At 63.5% G+C, this 19,104-nt stretch overlaps 1 protein-coding gene across 1 annotated transcript in view; it reads right to left on the bottom strand.

Annotated features, from left to right (window-relative positions):
* Positions 1–335: 335 nt before the first annotated feature.
* The window catches only part of ELN (elastin), a 22,739-nt gene continuing 3,970 nt past the window's right edge, over positions 336–19,104 (bottom strand). The window contains exons 3-32 of the mRNA XM_010585961.1: positions 17,068–17,121; positions 16,347–16,379; positions 15,067–15,111; positions 14,376–14,468; positions 13,874–13,933; positions 13,693–13,758; positions 13,560–13,607; positions 12,306–12,356; positions 12,045–12,071; positions 11,863–11,965; positions 8,670–8,711; positions 8,108–8,176; positions 7,753–7,811; positions 7,548–7,631; positions 7,398–7,457; positions 6,364–6,468; positions 6,178–6,271; positions 4,728–4,784; positions 4,261–4,365; positions 4,048–4,119; positions 3,423–3,545; positions 3,156–3,209; positions 2,791–2,925; positions 2,556–2,603; positions 2,092–2,133; positions 1,847–1,906; positions 932–973; positions 683–712; positions 515–565; positions 336–385 (exon numbers count right to left, since the gene is read on the bottom strand). Of these exons, the coding sequence (XP_010584263.1) occupies positions 336–385; positions 515–565; positions 683–712; positions 932–973; positions 1,847–1,906; positions 2,092–2,133; positions 2,556–2,603; positions 2,791–2,925; positions 3,156–3,209; positions 3,423–3,545; positions 4,048–4,119; positions 4,261–4,365; positions 4,728–4,784; positions 6,178–6,271; positions 6,364–6,468; positions 7,398–7,457; positions 7,548–7,631; positions 7,753–7,811; positions 8,108–8,176; positions 8,670–8,711; positions 11,863–11,965; positions 12,045–12,071; positions 12,306–12,356; positions 13,560–13,607; positions 13,693–13,758; positions 13,874–13,933; positions 14,376–14,468; positions 15,067–15,111; positions 16,347–16,379; positions 17,068–17,121 (1,962 nt within the window). The remainder of the gene's footprint in view (positions 386–514; positions 566–682; positions 713–931; positions 974–1,846; positions 1,907–2,091; positions 2,134–2,555; positions 2,604–2,790; positions 2,926–3,155; positions 3,210–3,422; positions 3,546–4,047; positions 4,120–4,260; positions 4,366–4,727; positions 4,785–6,177; positions 6,272–6,363; positions 6,469–7,397; positions 7,458–7,547; positions 7,632–7,752; positions 7,812–8,107; positions 8,177–8,669; positions 8,712–11,862; positions 11,966–12,044; positions 12,072–12,305; positions 12,357–13,559; positions 13,608–13,692; positions 13,759–13,873; positions 13,934–14,375; positions 14,469–15,066; positions 15,112–16,346; positions 16,380–17,067; positions 17,122–19,104) is intronic.

A 19,104-nucleotide genomic window follows, 5' to 3' on the forward strand; every position in this document is an offset into this window, starting at 1 on the left:
CCCCCCCCCAGGGGGGAGGCTCTGGGGCTGGGGGGGGTGGGCCCCCCCAGACCCCCCCCCCCCCCCAATCCTGCAAGGAGCGATAGCACCAAGGGGGACGGCTGCTCCCCGCAGTTTATTCCGTGCTCCCTGCCAGGACAGAGGGGCTGGTGGGGGGACAGGCACTGCCAGAGGTGTGGGGTCCCTCCTGGGAACGTGGGGCCGGGGACGGCCCTGGGATGGGGGGGGAGATCCGGCATTTTTGGGGGGGGGGGGGTCTCAGCTTTGCTTGGGATTTACATTCTGGACCATGCAGTAGCACCAAAGTTCATGAGGTCATCGGTGACGGCGAGTGGTTACTTCCGCTTCCTCCCGCAGTACTTCCCTTGTGCGCAGCCCACGCCGCCTGGGGGGGGATATACAGTGTGAGCCCCCCCCGCACCCCCCGACCCCCTGGATGGGTGGCTGGGAGAAGGGCAGGGGGTGCAGGAGCCGGCCCCAATAGGGCAGGGGGTCACCTGGTGGCAGTGCTCACCTCTAAAGCCCAGGGCACCGAGGGCTCCTCCGAAGGTCTTGGGGGGCTTCACTGCAGGGGGGAAGCAGAGCAGGGTGAGCGGGACCCCCACCCTGCTCGCCTGCTGGGTGCAGGGGGGATATGCACCCCCCACCCCAAAAGTGGCCCACTTGGGGGATGGACACTTACCACCAAATCCCAGCTGGCCGGCGACTCCACCTGAAAGGAGAACGAAGCCCTCAGCACCCAGCAGGCAGCCACATTGCTCTGCCCTGCACCCCCCAGCTGAGCACCCCCCAGCTCAGCCCAGCCCCCTAGGTCCCTCCCCAGGCTGTGGCCACGTCCGCGTGCTCCATGGGCCGCGCATGTCCCTGTGAGCCGGATGGCCACTGAGACGTGCCCTGTGTGCGTGCCGAGGCGCTGAGCTGGGGATGGTACCTGGAAATATCGGTGACACGCCGAAGCCGGGAACTCCAGCCCCTGGGGAAAAAGCAACAGCCAGTGACAGCCTGTGACAGCAGTGCCACCCCAACCCTGCCTGGCTGGGGACACCCTGGCTGGGGACCCTTGCTCCCTGCAGGGACAGGAGCCGCTGCAAAAGCCTCTGTCCCTGCCATGGCACCCATCTGGCTTCAGGATGCTCTCCCCGCTTCCCAGTGGGGGATGGCAGCAGGGTGGGGAGAAGCGTGGCGTGGTAGGGGACACACTCCCACTCCAGCCCCAAATTGCAGCACTAACCTGGCTGCAACCCCCCAGCACCAACACCTGCAGGATTGGAGAGCCCCGGTGAGGGTGGGCAGCGTGGGGACAGGGATGGGGGTCACCCCTCCAGCCCCTCCCCGGTCACAGCAGACCTTGTTCCTTACCTGGCTTGGGAGGTTTCCCAACAGCTCCTGGATATAAGATCCCTGTGTCAGAGAGGGGCATCAGTGCAGCCCACAGTGGGGCTCACTGCCCCTGGGGCTGCAGCCAGACCCTGCTATGAGCCCAGAGGGTCTTTAGGCAGGGACCTGCATCTCTGCATGTTAGGGACATGGTACAGTACCATCCCTTGTCCCCATGGCAGGGGCAATGCTGGTGCTATGGCCCTTGGTACCTTCTCGGTGATGGCATTCCATTCCGATCACACCCCAGGAGCAGGGCAGGCAGCAGACACAAGATGGGACACAGGGCACGGTGACAGTGTGGGGTGGGACCGTGCCGTGGGACGGGGAGGGGACAAAAACGACCCTGCATCCCCTGCATCCCATACACCCCCTTCCCTTTTCGGCACTCTGCCAGCATGGCACTGCCATTCTGCTCCCTGCACTCCAGCCCTGGGGAGCCCCGATGCCAGGGGCCAACATCACTCACCAGCACCAAGTCCACCGACTCCGAGGCCACCGACTCCGAGGCCACCGACTCCGAGGCCACCTATGACAGGGACCCCAGATGAGCACCAGCAGGAACAGGCAGCAGGGCAGTGTCTGATCTTCTCCTTGCCAAGCCCCAGGTATGCCCATCCTTCCTCGGGCAGCCTTACTCTGCCCATGCCCTGGGGGAGCATCCCTCTGCCTGCACTTCCCGGCTGCCTGGGCTCAGCTCCTGCCAGCACCTACCTGGGATGCCGCCGACCCCTGGGACTCCAGCCCCCGGAACACCTGCCAGAGAGAGATCATTAACAACTGTCCCCCCGCAGCCCAGCACCCACAGCTCAGGGCACTCCCAGCCAGTGCTCAAGCCGCTGGGATGGCCCTGACACCCATTCTGGGTGTCCCCGGCACCCACTGCACAGCACCCAGAGCAAGATGACCCAGAGGGAGCTCACCCCCTGCATGACGCATTGCTGCAGGCAATGCAGAGCAGGAGAAAAATGTCCCCAGTAGGTCCAGGGGAGGGGGCATGGGTGGTACTTTGCACCCACAGGTGACAGCATGCCACCTCCCACGCCTGGGCCACCCTCCGCTGGGGCACCAGGGGCCACACAGGGGACGCAAAGTGAGGCCAGCACCCCAATGCCCACACAAGAAGGGTGCCCAGTGATGGTCCGAGGTGGACCTGGGACAGAGTGGCAGATACGTACCGAATTTGGGAGGTTTAGCACCAGGCTGCACCCCTACTTGAGGGATGCCTGTAAAGCAAATGAGGACACCGCAGTTAGGACAGTCACCCCTGCACACACACCCCCGTGTGCCACCATCCCCCATCCCACCTGCATCCCCCTCTGCCACCCCTCCACGTGGCTTGGTGGCTTTTAGCATCCCTGGCCACTGCTGTCCCCAAGGGGGTCCCCAACTGGGGTGTGATGAAGCACGTACCTGCCCCAGGAAGGATGCCAGTACCGGGTACCCCCACGCCCGGCACCAACCCGGGCACAACGCCAACGCCGGGCGTCACTCCCGGCACTCCGGCGACACCGGGCACCCCACCTGGCACCCCTCCAACCCCAGCACCTGTGGAGAGAGGGGGTGAGGCAGCATGGGCGTGAGCCCCATGTGATCCCCATAATCCTGTGGGATGATGTGGCCAGCATGGGGTGCCCACCCCTGAAGCCCCTCAGCTCCCCTTCGACCAGTCTGTGCCATGCCAGGGCTTCATGGGCAGACCCCAGATGCCCGCTGGGCAGGTAGGGCTGCCTGCTGTGGGCTGAGCTGCGAGCGATGGGCTTCTCCAGCTGACTCACCGAATTTGGCTGCCTTTGCTGCTGCTTTTGCTGCTGCGGCTGGACCTCCGACCCCTGAGTGGAGACAGCAAGAGCGGGGTCAGTGTCCCCAGGGGGATCCTCTCCAGCAGTGCTGGGCAGACCCCATCCCTCCCATCTTGCCTGCATCCCCCAAAGGATGGCCATGAGTTGATGGAGACCACCAAGGCCCTCCTCACGCTTGTCCTGCCCCAGACCTGCCCCTGCACCAGCCAGGCTGCCACTACCACCTGCCTTCTTCCTTCTCACCTGGGACACCTCCAATGCCAGGGGCCAGACCACCCACTCCAGGAGCCAGGGCACCTACACCGGGAGCCAGGGCACCCACGCCAGGAGCCAGGCCACCCACGCCAGGAGCCAGGCCACCTGCTCCTGCAAGAAGAGAAGGAAGGATTTGGGCTTCAGCTCAGGAAAAGAGGTGGTGGAAGGAGCTGTCTGAAAAGGCATGGCAGGCTGGGGTGGGCAGATGGATATGCAGATGGATGGACGGATGGATACACAGATGGATGTGGAGTGGTTGGATGGATGGCGGGGTAGACGGATGGTGGGATAGATGGATGGATGGATGGAGGTGTGGATGGATGGATATTGTGGTGGCTGGCTGGCTGGTGGTGTGGATGGGTGGGTAGAAGGAAGGGTGGATGGACTAACGTAGGAGAAAGTGTATGGATGGTGAACCTAGGATCCTCCATGCAGACCAGCTTTCTGGAGAGCACTCCCTGACACAGTCAGCACCTCATCCCACATACAGCCCTGCGGAGAGATCATCCCTCACCCCAACCCACAGGGACCCTGTGCAGTGCTCAGGCCCAACGAGGGGAGCAGCATGGGGTGGGGAGGTGGCAGGAGACAGGGATATCTCATGTGGGATAACCCCAGAGAGATCCTGGCTTACCGTACTTTGCTGCTTTGGCGGCTGCTTTGGCAGCAGCGGCAGCCGCTGGACCTCCAACTCCTGGGGGAGAAGGGGAGCATGAGGGGCAGTGATCGGCCGTGGTGGCCATGCTGGCATCCCTCAGCTGGCAGTGCTGGGGACATGCCAAGCATCCCTTAGACACCACCTCACCTGGTATGACTCCGACCCCACCGGGCACCAGACCGGGCACGCCGACACCAGGCACACCAACTCCAGGCACACCCACGCCGGGCACGCCGACGCCAGGCACGCCGACGCCGGGCACACGCCCTGCTCCTGCAGAGAGGTTCAGGGATGTGGCTGAGCAGGCAGGGTCCGTAGGCAGGGGTCCCGCTGATGGCCCCACCATCCACAGTGCCAGGGGTGCCCCCCACCCTGCCCATTTGCAAACATCCCTCCTCCCTCCCTGGGAAAGGACAACGGTGACTCACCATACGCTGCGGCTTTCGCTGCAGCCTTTGCCGCGGCTGCCGCGGCTTCTGGGCCACCCACTGTGGGGACAGAAGGAAAAGAGTCAGGGGACCAGCATGGCCAGCACCACCCCATTGTCTCGTGCCAGCCCATACACTCACCTCCAACACCGGGCACCACACCAGGAACTCCAGCCACGCCAGGCACGCCGGGGACACCGGGGACACCAGGGACACCAGGGACACCGGGGACACCACCAATGCCAGGAACGCCGATGCCAGCTCCTGCAGGCAACAAGAGTGGAGAAGTTAGATCTTGCTGCAGCAACAGCAGAAAGGTGGGACCTTGTCAAAGGTCTGCTCTCGTCGTCATGCTGTGATGATGAGAGCACCCCACTGCCTCGTCCCGGGAGGGATGCACAGCGGTACAAGGGAGGGACTGGTCCCATGTCTCCCAAGAGGCCCCAGCGAGATGGTAAATCTGCTGTTGTAAAAGAAAGGCTGGGAATTCACCAGCACAGGGGACCATGATGATCCTCATCATCACAGGGGGCTCCAGATGGTCCTCATCTTGGGGACATCAAGACTTGCAGCCAAACAGGCCATGGAGGAGAAGTGGCTGGCGGTCCTCAGTAGCTGTCTGGAAGGGCTGGGTGCCCTGGGCACTGGCCAGACTGGGAAGCTGCCCAGGGCAGTGACAGCCTTGACCCACTGGCACTCATTAGTGCCACAGGGACAAGCATCATGTTACTTCTGGAAGGGCTGAGTGCCAGAGGGGTTGGCCTCATGGTCCCCTGCTCGGCAGGTGCCTGGCACCCCAGCACAGAGCACACACCCCTTAACTTGTCACTGCCAAGTTTCTCCCTAAATCCCATCCTTCCTCAGGCATGTGGTGGGATTTTTTCATACATGATGCAGAAGAGGAATGTAAGAATTGGCCAGCAACGGTTAGCCCTCAAAGGAAAGCTGCCATTGAGCATGGCTGCTCCCAGGGGACTCCCAGGGCCCTGCAGTGATGATGCAGAAGGTCCTGGGACCTGGCCATGTAACCTCTGGCACTGCCTTTTGGAGCAGCACATGGATCCCCCAGCCCTGTGCAGAGCCTTGGGGCCACTTCTGCCTCCTCTCTCTGCACCTGGGCTCCCAGCTTCCCTACTGCTCGGCCATGTCGCTTGTCCCCTCTGGGCTCCTCCTTGCTGGAGCTGCCTTGGGGGTGGTTGTGCCTGCTGAGCACCTGGGTCTTGCTAGATCAAGTTGGATGCACTTGCTGGATCCCACCAGGTTTTTGGAAGGCGGTGACCCTGGGCAGGGGTCCCACTGCCAGGGATCTCTGCCCGCCTGGGCAGCGAGGCTGAGCCTGTGGGCACCAGACCCTGGGTCAGGTCTGCTGCTGGTAAAATGCATTTGGTACAAAACCCAAGAATTCAGAAAAGGTCTAAAGACATCTGTTCAGTCTCATCAGTTCACCTCCATGAAGCAGCCTGCAGAAACCCCAGAGAGGGAGAAGGTCCTGCCCTGAGGATGAAGCCAAGCCGGATGCAGCGGCTGGGAGCTGGACTGGGCACAACCCATCCCTGGATGCTTCCCCGTAATGAGCCATCAGGAGTGATCCCCAGGGGAGACGCGCCTGTCTGGGGGTACCCTGAGTGCCTTGGGTTGAGAGGGTCAGCAGGGGTACCCAGGGAGCTGCTGGGGAGCTCCTTGCACTGCGCGGCACGTACCGTACTTAGCTGCCTTTGCTGCTGCCGCTGCTGCTGCCGGCGTCCCAATTCCTGGAGATAAAGGAGAGAGGAACCCTCAGCCACCAGCCCCCATGCCCCCCGCAGAGCCAGGTGGTGGGGACGGGGCTCCTGGGAAGAGTCACCTGCCACCCCGGGGACACCTCCGACACCAGGCACCAAGCCGGGGACACCACCAACGCCGGGCACGAGGCCTGGGACGCCGCCAACCCCAGGCACAAGGCCTGGACCTGGAGGGAAGCAGAACAGTCAGACCCCCCCCAAAACACCCCGTGACACTGGTGGGGACACGGTCTCCCCTGGTGTCATGGGAGGCTCCAAGGCACCTGGCTTTGTGGTAGGCTCTCCACATCTCCCAAACCAGCTGCTCAGGCGACCTAGGAAGTGCCCAGGATTGAGATTTCCAGCTACCTACACCCAACCCAGGGGTCTGGAGCCCACCCAACCACCCAGGAGCTTGGGGACCCCCAAGGTTCCCCAAGGCTGTAGTTGTAAATCCCAGCTGCTCCTGAGGCTGACGTGTTTCCTCTGGATGCTCTAATGAGCAGTTGTTTGCTACTCGCTTTTCTCCCACAAAACAGTCAACGAGGGGAGCAGCGAACACGAGATCTGCATCACCAAGCGCATCCCTCTGCTAATGAATGACAGCTCGTTACAGACACCATCTCCCTGGACACCTTGCCGGAGCCTGGCACAGCAAAACCACATCTCTTATGGAGAAACCATGCATGATGGAGACATACTGCCCCGTGTTGGCTATTGCATTGCGAGCTTGCCACCGTCGAAAAAGCTGCTCTTTGCAAACCAGGCTTTGCTACACCAAAGCCCAGCTCTCCCAAAAGGCTGTTGAAAGCTGCCCCCAAGGGGGTAAAGCCTCTCTGCAGCCCTGGGGAAGGTTTTGCACCTTGTTGCTTTCCACCCGCAAAAGCTACTGGCTCAGCAGAGTGGCTTCGCTTTGCCCCAAGCTCTGGCAAGCAGCTGCTGGAGCCGGGGCAGGGTTCTGGGGCTGGGAGAGCACCCCAGGAGATGGGGCAGGTGGTGGTGGGGCAAGCAGTGAAGTCACGCAGCCCTGCACCAATGCACAGCTCTTCCGTGACCGGAGGGTGAGCCTGACCCCGCAGGCAGCTGCTGGATCTGTCTGAGACAGCAGGCAACTCACCAAAACCTCCTGCCTTCGCCGCTGCCTTTGCCGCTGCTGCCGCTGCTGCCGGCCCTCCAACTGCCGGGGTAGCGGGAGAGAGTCAGGGGTGTGGGATGGGGGGAGGCAACCCTCCCCGAGCCCCAGGGCCAAGCCCCGCCATCGCCTCACCTCCGACTCCTGGGACAACGCCGACGCCGGGTACCACTCCGCCAACTCCCGGGACGACACCAGCCCCGGGCAGGACACCGGCTCCTGCCACAGAGGAGAAGGGGACCATCAGCTCAGTGATGCAGGGACACCCAGCATCCCCCCAGCCTGGGAGGGAGGGAGGCAGAGTTGCCCCGCTGGGGAGATGGCCGATGGATGTGCCCACAGAGGGTGGCTCACCATATTTCGCTGCTGCTTTCGCTGCTGCCGCCTGTGCTCCAACTCCTGGGGAAGGACATGGGGAGCCGCTGAGGTCCCAAGACCATTCCCACCTCAGCTCCCCCATCCCGCAATGACCCTGGGGACCAGCCCCTCCTGTCAGCATCCACCCCCCTCTCCTTTGGGAAATGATGCACCCCTCCAGGCTGTCCCTGGGGTGACGCTGTCACCCTGGGGCCACCAGACAGCCGGGCAGTGCCCAACACCCCATCCAAGGACCGGCAAAGTGACCAGGGTGCCCTGTCCCCCCGCCATGCCTGTGCCAGTCCCCCACCCTGGGGCTGCCCAGGAAGGGAGCATACCTGTCCCAGTGGGGTACCCTGCCTTTCCTCCTGCCCCGATGCCGGCTCCTATCCCGCCGGGCCCGAAGCCTGCAATCACAAACAGAAAGGCAAAGCCAGGTCAGGCACTGGCCCTAGGAAGGGGAGGCGAGGCAGATGCAGCAGCTCCTTTGGCCCAGAGGTTCTCCCCCCACCAGCGTCGGGGGATGTGGGAGGGATTCCGGAGCCAGCTCCCCCCGAGTTGAGGTGCCAGTTCAAACATCCCTGCCTGGAGCTGGCCACGGCTCAGGACATGTCCTAGCAGAGAGCCAGACAGCCAGCCGACCGCTACTGGTGCCACAGCATGCCTGCGGATTAACGGCTCCCGGCCCTGTGGTGCGGGATGCCAGGAGAGCTGGCTTGCTCCCAGCTGGGTCCAGAGGCACCACAGCAGGAAAAGGCACGGGTCCCCCAAGGGACCACCTCACCCTGGGAGCGGGATGCCCTTCACACCACCCTGAGGGTCAGTGGCCACGAGGCCACAGCGGCAGCCGGCGGAGCCGTGAGGAGCTACGACCGCGGAGCGAGGGCTACGAGCACTCACCGTAGGGCAGCTTACCAGTGCTGTAGGGCAATCCATAGCCACCTGGAGAGGAGAGAAGGTGGCGGGTTAGCACCTGGCTGCCGGTGGCCGTGCCCCCTCTGCCCCGCGGTGTAGCCCCTCTCTGCCAGCCGGCTGTGCGGCACCAGCCCTCAGGGCTCCTTCCATCGGGATAGTAAATCCTCTGGGATACAAATCCCTGTGATAGAGCTGGGCCGGGAGATACTCTTCTCCATCACCTTGGAAGCCGCGGCTCCAGAAAGAGCCACCCACTCTCAGCCCCGCACCGAGGGCTGTGGTGCCCAAAGCTAGTTTTGCAGGAGCCTCCCATGACCCCACTACAGCGGGGGGTCCCCTGGGAGCCCCGTGGCGAGAGCTGTACCCAGCTGGCCATGCCACGGCCAGCTCCAAATGAAAGGTTTTAATTGGAATCAGGGCTTGGGAGCCTCTGCTGAAATGTGACCTCATTAGGAGGTTGGCGCGAAGGGATGGGGAGGGATTACAAGCAGAACATCACAGCCAGGGAAATGTCTCCTTGCGAAAGAGCAGGATCCCACCACTCAGGACGGAGCAGGGATGCCTGTGACTCGGCAGGAACCATGTGCTCGGGAGCCAGCAGCACTGAACTCCCATCACTGCTGGCAGTGGCCTGAGGAGGGGTGATGGGCTGCCACATCCCTGATGGGGACACCTCGAGTGGTGCGTAGGGTGGAGGGTGTCTCACACAACAAGCCTTCCTGCCGGAGGGGGTTGCGGGCAGGGTGGGGATGAGGCTGCCTGCAGCCGGGACGGGATTGCTCATGGCAAAGCATCTCCTTGAGCGCAGTACACTGTCCCCTCCCACCAGCCAGCATGTGGGGACCAGATTTGTCTCCACCCTGCCAGGCTGTCCCATCGTGTCCCACGCCAGCACGGCGTTGCTGGAAGGCTGAGGCTTTCCAGGCTGCAGTGGCCATGAGCCGTGCTGGGTGTCCTCCACCTTGGGGACCCCCCTTGCCCAAGCCAGGGCCCCTCATCAGCGCCTCACTCAGCCCAAAGCTGCAGAAGGGTCTGGCACTGGGTGACACACATGGAGGTGACACCAAGGGTCAAGACTCCAAGCCCTTGGCTCTCCAAGGGTTTTGCTGGGTCCAAGCCCAGCTCCCCACCACCCCGAGTTGGATGCGAGAGCAACCCCTGCCCTGGGGCTGTGCGCATCCATCCTGCACCAGTGTGGTGGATGCCACCAGCACTGCTGGGGGGCTCAGAGCCAATGGGGACACTGGTTGGCATGGAAAGGGCTTCGCACAGACCGATGCCACCTCGGTGCGGCTGGGCATTGGGGAGCAGTCCCCATCCCTACAGCATCGGGTGGGACCCCGATTTCAGGCACAGCTTCAGGCTGAGCCCCCAGAGAGCGGGGTGGCCCCAGGGCTGCCTCCTGAGCAGGGACAGTACAGAGCAGGAGCTGGCTAGGGCATTTGGAGCAAATAATCCAAAAAGGAAACTTTCCACTGAAAATGTTACTTTCCCCGCTGTTCCCTTGTCCCCTCTCGACCTGGACCTACTGCAGCTGGCACACAGCACAGGGGATGCAGGGATGTGTGGCAGCCCCCGGGCCCATCCACAGCATCAAAGCGAGAGCCTCGACAGCCAGCCCGGTGTGTCCCCGTGCTGCCAGCCCAAAGCCCTCAGAAGTGACAACTGGCATCCCCCAGCGCTCCGGAAAGGATCGGGGTGCCAGGCAGCACCCAGCAGCTGAAACCACACCTGGGGACACCACCACTGTCCCGCTGGTCCCTGAGAGAGGCATGATGCACTGATGGAGCTCCCTGGCCAAGGGGATCGGTGTCCTCCCCTGATTTATTTAACGAAGTCTCCCCATAAAGTGGGTCAGCCGGCAGCGGCGCCCCGTCCGGGCTGCGGGCCACTGGTGGGGCCGCTGCGGGATGGAGCCAGGCACGGCCGCGCCACGTGCCGGTGGTTTGCTCTCTGCGCCGGGCACCCCATGAAAGGCTGTCTGGGGCCGGGCTGCAGCCAGGAGGCCAGACGGTATCCGATGGCGGCAGGGCCGAGTCACCCTAACGAGCGTAACTCTGCCTCCGCGGGAGGAAGCCGGAGCGGGCCAAGTATTTCTGCCGCCGTTTGCGGTGACGGGCCCCAGTGGGGGGAAGCTGGCAGAGCTGCTGGGGCTGGCGCCTGTGCCGGGGTGGGACCTGCTCCCCGGGGTGGGCTCCCCCGCCAAGGCTTTCCTGCCTGCAGCAACTTGTTTCGGCGAGTGGGAAAATGCCCGTGGATCTACTTGCTCCCCAGCGCTCCAGGGGTGCGAGTCCCTGCCCAGATCCGGCTGCCCTCCTCCTCAGGGATGCTCCTGGGACCAGTAAGCTGGCAGCATGGCCCTTGGAGGGCACAGAACCTGGTACCAGCTGCCTGGCACTGCCTGTCCTGCCACCGTCCCTGCGTGGGCATGGCTGGCTGGGAACAGGGCAGAGCTGGCACCTGGCACAGGACTGGGAGATGGAGGTCCCCAGAGTAGCCCATCCTGGGAAAGGGGTGTTGAGCACCCCCAGGCTTCCCTGGGCTGGGGCTGAGCCTCATTTGGGTGGGCAGTGGGGAGGGAGACCTGCTTGGAGCTTCATCCTTACCACCTGCCTGCTGTTGGGGGCCTTGGCTAGAGCTCCTTGAGCCCAGGTGAATGCCCAGCGATGCCCAGCACAACCCCAGGAGCCACAGAAAGCAGACAGTCCCTGCAGGGGCTATGCCTTGTGCCAGGAGGAGCTGGCAGGGATAGCCTGGGGTGGCCTGGCCCAAAGCATGTCCCCAGAACATGCTCTTTCCTACCTTACAAGAGCCAAAGAGGCACAGCATCCTCATGGGCTGGGGGCAAGACCAGCAGCAGCATCCAAGCAGTTGCCCGCGAGGCTGTGATAGGCAGGGCTGCTGCTGGACTCACCTGCCCCATGCCCCTTACTTTGTCCTGCTGTCCCAGGGCCAGCACTGGCACTGCCAGGTCCAGGGGACCCGGGGGCACCACAGTTCAGCCCTGGGGAATGGCGGGTCCTTCTCCTGGCAGCGCTGGGGGTCCTTCACCCCTAGCCCTCTCGGCTGTGACAGCTTACCTGGGAGCTTAGGAGCTTTGATGGGATACCCCAGAGGGACACCGGGCTGCTGACCTCCAAAACCTCCTAGTCCTGCAAAGCCAACAGCAGACTCTCACCTGGAGCCCGCGCCCAGGCTGCCACCAGTCCTTGCGAGAGGGGAGTGCCGCGGGGCACCCCGAGAGAGGAGAGCGGGTGGCTTGGGGAGCCCTGAGGCATCTTCTGGCATGGGGAGGCCATGGCTGTGATGAACAGGCTTGGGAAGGAAGAGAAGGATGGGCGAGAGAGACGGGACACTCACCAGGGATTCCTGCGAAGGCTCCTGCTCCTAGGCAGAAACACAAAGGCACCTGCGTGAGCCTTGGGGCTCATCCCTGGGGTCCAAACTAGTCTGCGTGGGCTCAGCCAGAGGTCGGCTTTGCTCACCCACGTGCCCTGTCGGGCTGTGACCCCAAAGGATGGGCTGGAGCCAGCCCCAGCAAGATGGAGATGAGGGCAGAACTGGAGCCAGCCCAGGACCCACCCTCCACCCCAGTGTCTCCAGGGGATTGAAGTGACCTACCTGGACCTTTCGGCTTGACTCCAGCACCAGTGGGTACTCCGGGTAGCACCCCTACGCCAGGGAAGCGGACACCTACAGCAGAGACCAGAGGGGCCAAGTGACCACAGTGGGGCATCATGGTGTTGCTAGTACCCGAGACCCCTGCACCCAGCCCCCAAATCCTTGTCACCCATCTCTGGCTCAGCACTAACCCTTGTACCCTGGGACAGGGTACCTTCGTCCCCTGGGGACTTGCTGGGCCCCCCTGTGCCAGCCACACCGCACCCCCTGGGCAGAGCTACCAGTGAAGGGTTTGCTCCAGCCCTGGGGCTGCCTGTGCTTTGGGGAGGGGCAGGCTGCCCACAGAGGAACTTGGGGTGCCTGCGGGGTGCATGGCACCCACGAGTGGGTCCCACAAGTAATAGCAAAGCACCAGCCCACATCATGGTATAGCCAAGCCTGGGCATTGCTCTCTGCCCCGGTGATGTGCAGTGGCTTCATTCAAGCTGGGGCTCTTTAGGGAGCGGGAGCAGGGGTCCTGCCCATTGAGCCCCAACCCTCCAGGGCCAACAGGCAGTGCTTTGGCCTTGCAGTCATTTGGGTTGGGTTTGTGGTTTCGAGGGGGTTTTTTTGGCTTGGTTTTTTTTTCCCTTTTACAAATGTCTTTCATTATAACTCACGTGTTTTCAGACATGGAAAAGACATTCCTGACCAGCAACACACTTCTCCTTCTGACAATGTCGAAACATCTTGTTTTCACAAGTTTTCCTCCTCCAAATTACTTTGCAGTGAGGAATTCCTCTCCCCCTGCCACCTCCTCCCCTCCTTCCCACGCCGCCTTTGGCTGGGCAAGCTGGCCCTCACGTGGTCTGTGCCAGCTCCTCTCCTGGTGCTGATGCAGCCTGCTCCCGCAGAGCTTGGCATGAGACCCCTGGAGACGCCGAGTCCCCCGTCTTTGGCACAGTGGAAATGTCACTATGGCCCCAGTGAAAGGGTTTGGAAACTGCAAGCAGCAGCGACGGGACAGGCAGGGAGTTAGGCAGGCAAGCAGCATGGGGTTGCAGGCAGCCTTCTGCTGGGCAGAGGTGCTAAAATGCCCAGGGCCACAAGGCTATCGACTCAAACCGGGGTTCTGGCACTGGGTGGGGAACCCCACAGAGGTCGGGGTGCTGCTGGTAGAGTGGGGACCCCTTTGGAGGTTGGAGTGCAGCTGGCAGGGTGGGGACACCCTCAGGGGTCAGGGTGCTGCCAGTGGGGTGGACACCCCCAGCTCACCTGCGCCAGGAAGCACGCCACCCGGGAAAACTCCAGGAATCCCAGCGCCTGCCGGGCAAGAGAAAGGCAGGGATGAGCGCCCAGCCAGAGCCGTTCCCCGCCCCGGCCCCAGGCTTTGGGGCCGTGCACCTACCTGGTACTTTGGGGGGTTTCCCTGCCGCACCAACCCCGGGCTGCACCCCGCCCGGCACCACCGCACCTGCAGGCAGCAGAGACCCCCTGAGCCCTGGGCACCGGCTCCTGCCCACCCTGGCAGGCATGAGGACAGGTCTGCCCTGGGCTTGGCTATGCTGGGGACAAGGAGTATTTCCTACCTGCAGAGACCCCAAGCCCACCAGGACCACCAACTCCACCCATGCCACCAATGCCAGCGCCTGGGGGCATTGGGAAGAGGACTGTACCAGTGTGAGATGCCATCACTGGGCTATGGGTGGCTGGGGCGGTGCTGAAGAAAGGGGCAAGCTCAGGATAGCTCTTGGGGGCCAAAGGGGACACCCTGAGGCAGTACCAGGGATGGGTCCCCCAGACCTGGGCACAGGGACCGGGCAGCTCAGTGGTCTCTGCTCCTGGGGGCTCAGGTTTGGCTAATGCCCCCTTCCCAGCACACCAAGATATGCCAAGGTCCGTCCGAATTGGCGGGGATCCCCGCGAGAGCAGCACCTCCCGCTCGTAGCCCCCCAGCTCCATGGGGAAAGCTCTCCTAACCCAGGCTCCCAGGGGACACCAGGAGTCCCCAGGGGCTGCCTGAGCCCCAGCGTTGCCTTGCCTGGCATCGTTGCCTGGCCCAGCATCTCATCGGACACCCCCAGCACTCACCAGCTTTTGCAGCAGCCTTGAGCGCAGCGGCAGAGGGAGCACCTGGGAAGACACCCCCGGGGTAGGCGCCTCCAGGGAAAAGACCTGCAGCACCTGCGGGGAGGAGAATAACCAGCGTGAACATCCCCAAAAAGTGGCCGGCAAGAAGGTGTCCTGCCCTCCACGCCGGCCACGGTGGGCGCAGGGGGGTGGTGAGCTGCAGGAGGCTGCGCAGCAGTGCCGGCGGCTGGCGTTAGGCTGGGCAAGGCGGTGGTTAGCAGGCACTGCCCTGTCCTGCACTGGCTTCTCCCTGCATCCCCCCCAACTACCTGCTCCCATCCACGTTCCGCCTGTCACCAGCTGTGCCACCACCACCTGGGGCACCCTGCGGGGGTCCCCTGTGGCCCCAGGCAGGCTGGCCAGCCACGTGTAGGCACTGTCCCTCTGCTGCAGACCCCACGGGGACCCCAGGACCCTCCTCGCCTATTCCTGCTTGCGGTCACCCAGCCATGGTTGATGTCATGATGTTGGGGGACCACAGGGCTGCCTGTTGGTGGCTGCCAGTCCCTCAAGTCTGGGAAGGGTGCCCGGCCTGGATGGAACCCACCAGGCAGGCTACGGAGAGCACCCGATGGGGATAAGCCACGTGCTGTCCCCAAGGTGGGTCTCTGGGGTCGGTCCGGAGTGGGGGCGGCCGGTGGTCTGTGCTCACCTGGCTGCAGGCCAAGTGGGCCGAGTCCCCCGAGGCCTCCGACCCCTGGAAAGAAAAGTGGGGTGAGGTAGCGGGGGTACAGACGGGGCTAGAGGAGCAAGAGCGTCCCACTTGCACTGTCCCCATGGGACAGGAGCATGCCCCGGGGATGGGCACAGGGACGGGTGACAAACGTGCCTGCCAGCATCCAGGTTCCCCATCCCGTCCCTTTCTTCCTCACCCGCCCCCCACCCCACCAGGCCACGAGGGGACGGAGCCGAAATGTTTATGGCTGAGGAATGAGTCCCTCCGGCTCCGGCCAGCGCTGCCTTCCAACATCTGGGGCTAATCAGCCCTCGCTCCCTCCAGGCGCAAATTCCACTGCCTTTGGCTCAGGGCGCGGACACCGCTCCGGCTGGGGCTTCGCGGCTGCACCGCGTTTGGTTTTAATTACGCGGAAATAAAGGGCCTTGTTTTTCTTTCCACGAGCTGAAATCTGAGTAAACGGAGGTTGCCGGCCCCCACCTCGGGCTGGCGCTCCCGCCGTGCAGACGAGCCGGCTCAGGGGGCCGGTGGAGTGCAGTGTGCCCCTGCCCTTGGGTGCAGTGGGTGCTCCTGGGGTGGGCAGGGAGGGGAGACCTGGGTCTCCGCCTAAAAGAGCAGCTCTCCCTGGGCCTCGACGGGCACCAGGCATCTCTGTTGGCAGCAGATTTGTCCCCTGCACATTCGGTCCCTGCTGCCCCAGCACCTCCCAGCCGTGCCCCAGGCTCGGTGCCCTCGGGCTGTGCGTCCTCCTGCCAGGATCTCATCTCTCTCCCAGTGATGCCCCCTCTCGCCCTGTCATTTCTAGGCCAGAAAAACCCCAGCACAGGCTGCAGGAGCCCCAGCAAAAGCTGCTTGGCCATGAATGCAAGCAGATGAAGGTGTTGCCAGCTTCCCGTGGCCACTGGCTCCCGGCAGGGCTGAGCGACCTTTGCATCTTCCCGAGCAGCTCTGGCACATGTTTGCAAGCAGCAAGCACCCCAAAAGGGTGGTCTGTGGGGGTTGGAGGGGAGATGGCAGTGTGCCGAAGCAGCGGATGAGGGAGGAAGGCTCCCTTGTGGCTATGGGGTCTTGGCAGGGGTTAGTGTGGCAGGGCAGGGTGGAAAGTGCTGGCAGCTGCGTGCCTTGGCCATGGGGGAGCCCAGGATGGGGGGGGCCCTTGGCCACATGGGTGAAACATGAGGGCAACAGAGGTCAGGAAATATCCTGGTCACTGGCATGGCTGAAGATGGTGAGAGAGCCAAGGAAAGGCTTCTTACCTGGTTTGGGAGGTTTTGCTCCAGCCCCGAGTCCTAGGGGAGAGCACGTGGAGAGGGGTGAGAGCCATCCTTCCTCTGAGCATCCCCTGAGGCGGGGACACCGTGCGGGACAGGGCCAGCCTCATGGCAGACCCCGCTGCCCACCACAAGGCATCTCTGCCGGGCGTGCTGCCCCCCTCCCTGTCCCTGCACACCCTGGGCAAAGGGATCCCAGCACTCACCTGCTCCCAAACCTCCAACCCCAGCACCTGCAACCAATGGCAGTCTTAGCACCCATCCCTGTGAGCACCCACCACCTACCCACCCATGCCAGGCTCTCGGGGGTCCATGGGGAGGCAGAGAGGGTGACAAGGGTGCAAGGGGATGGGGCATCCTGCTGAGATGTCCCCAAGCTTTTGGCTGAAACACTGGGGACAGGCTGTGACCTCTGAGCACCTCCCGTGGCCAGGGCTGGGTAGGGTGTAGGTGCCAGCCCTGGGCTCGTGACCCTCAGTGTAAGCATGGCACTGCCACCCAGTCCTGTCCCCATGCTGTGGGGGTGGTGCTGGGGCAGCCACCCAGGGCTGAGCAGCCAGACAGGGTGTCCCCATGTCCCCTGATCCCAGCTGACAGGTCCCCAGCCCTCCATGCTGGCTCAGGGGCAGCCAGGGACCCCCCAGGCACCTGCCCCATCCCTGCAAGCAGGGTGATGCCCCCCCCAACACTGCCTGGACCCCTTTACCTGGGAAAAAGCCTGCTCCTGGAACTCCCCCTCCTGGGATAGCACCAGGGACCCCTGCAAGAGAAGAGACCCTCATTAAAATCCCCACAGGGATCCAAGTGATCCCACCCTGGCAGATCAGGGTGGGGGGCACCTCCTGGGACATGGAGCTGCTCCCTGCGGAGGGGGTGGGATGCAGAGCCCCGGGGCAAAGGGTCAAGGGCATGTCCCTGACTTTCCTTGCACACCTCAGTTTCTGCAGTGCGACAGTGGTGATGGGGCTTGGAGGTGCCCCAGCCGGGAGCCAGGGAGGGTATCTTGGTGGAGGTGTTAGCAGGACTTGGTCCTGCATGGGAGGGAGGGACACAGGGCTGGCACGGAGCAGGGCTGGCCGGTGTCCAGCTCTGCTTCCCAAAACCTGTCCCACACCACAGCCAGTGCCGTCTCCATCACCACTAGCTTCACGTGGGTCTGGGGGGACAGGTCCAGGCATGGTCATGCATGGAGGGGTGAAGCTGTCCCAGTTCATCCCCACAGCCCACGCTGGTCCCAGCCAAGCCTAAGCATGATTGGCTGTGGCTGCCCCATGCCCACGCTGCCTGCCCTGCTTTGCCCTGCCTGCTGAGCTGCCAGCAGGAAGAGCCAGCTCAGGCCAGCAGGACTGGGATGTTGGACTGGGCAGACAGTGCTGAGACCCAGCAAAACCACCTGTGTCCCTCTGCCCACCTCTGCGAAGCTGAGATAAGCGCCCAGCTCCCACCGCTTTCCAGGGCGTCTGGAGCTCATGCTCAGAGGTTGCGCTCAGACACCACAGCAATGTTTTTTGGCTGGTTTGGACACTGACAAAGGTCTGTCTCCTGCAGACACCCAGGCAGCCATCCCCTGGGTGGTCCCCCATGCTCCATCAGGGCCATGGATGGGGTGGAGGCTTGCAGGTGGCTTGGCAGCACAAGGAGGTTGCAATGCAGAGGGATGCTCCGCTTTTGGCTGGAGCATGTTTTTGGCACTGGGGGTGTTGCCACAGGGTTTGCAGTGAGATTTGCAGGATGGCTGGCAGGGCTTGCAGGGATGCTGGCAGGAGGATTTGGGGGTTGCCTGGCCAGCACCCCTGTGGCAAGCTGCACCCAGCTCTCCTGCCTGCTCTGGGCAGAGGGGCAGGGTGGACGGGCACTGGGGGCCCTGCAGTGGCATGGCTGGGACCTGAGGACCTGCTGTCCTGCTCCGAGGCTGCAGTGGCCTCTCCAGCACCCTGGCCAGGGTGGAGGGGACCCAGCATCCCCAGGAGCTGGGTGCATGCAGTGGCACAGCCCTGGCAACACCATCGCAGGCTGCATGGTGCCCATGGGCTGGGGAGGGTAGCCAGCACAGGCAGGTGCCAGGCAGGTGGCAGAGCTGGCATGCCATGGTGGGGGGCACATTGTGCTGCACATCTCCATTTCAGATGTGATGCAAACTCTGGGGGTCCCCCCTTGCTGTGCCCCGTGGCCCCCCACTTCACCCCAACAGCTGCCCGCTGCAACATGGCAGGGATGAGGGTGTCCCCTGGGCCCTGCTCACGTGTGTCCCCCACCACTGAGGGCAGCTGGGATGGACCCCCAGCCCAGCCACACAGAGAGACTGGGCAACAGGATGCACCCACACATGTGTCAGGACACACACACGTGTGCAAGAGGGGTGTCAGGCTGTACGTGCACAGGAGGTGTTGGGACACGTGCACCAGCAGGACACACGCCCACAAACCCATCGGGATGCACACGCAGGCGGAGAACCCATGCCAGGACCCACCACACAGCCCCCACATGCCCCAGTGATCCCAAAGAGCCAGGCTCAGCCCTGTGCCCCCCCAAAACCACCTCCCAGGGCCCTGCGGGGACTGAGGGCCAAATCTGGCCCTGGAGCAGCTGATGTCCCTTGGAGTGGAGGGGACAAGTGCTCAGTCAACGCTCCAGCCGGCCGGCTCACCCCTCTGGCACAGCACAGCCTGGCCCGGCTGCCGGCCAGGGGTTTACGAAGTGGCTCCTTTTCCCGGCACATTCCCCCGCCCACCCTCCCACACCC

The sequence above is a fragment of the Haliaeetus leucocephalus genome, unplaced genomic scaffold (assembly GCF_000737465.1).
Source record: "Haliaeetus leucocephalus isolate CR32 unplaced genomic scaffold, Haliaeetus_leucocephalus-4.0 Scaffold136, whole genome shotgun sequence".
Taxonomy (NCBI): Eukaryota; Metazoa; Chordata; class Aves; order Accipitriformes; family Accipitridae; genus Haliaeetus; species Haliaeetus leucocephalus.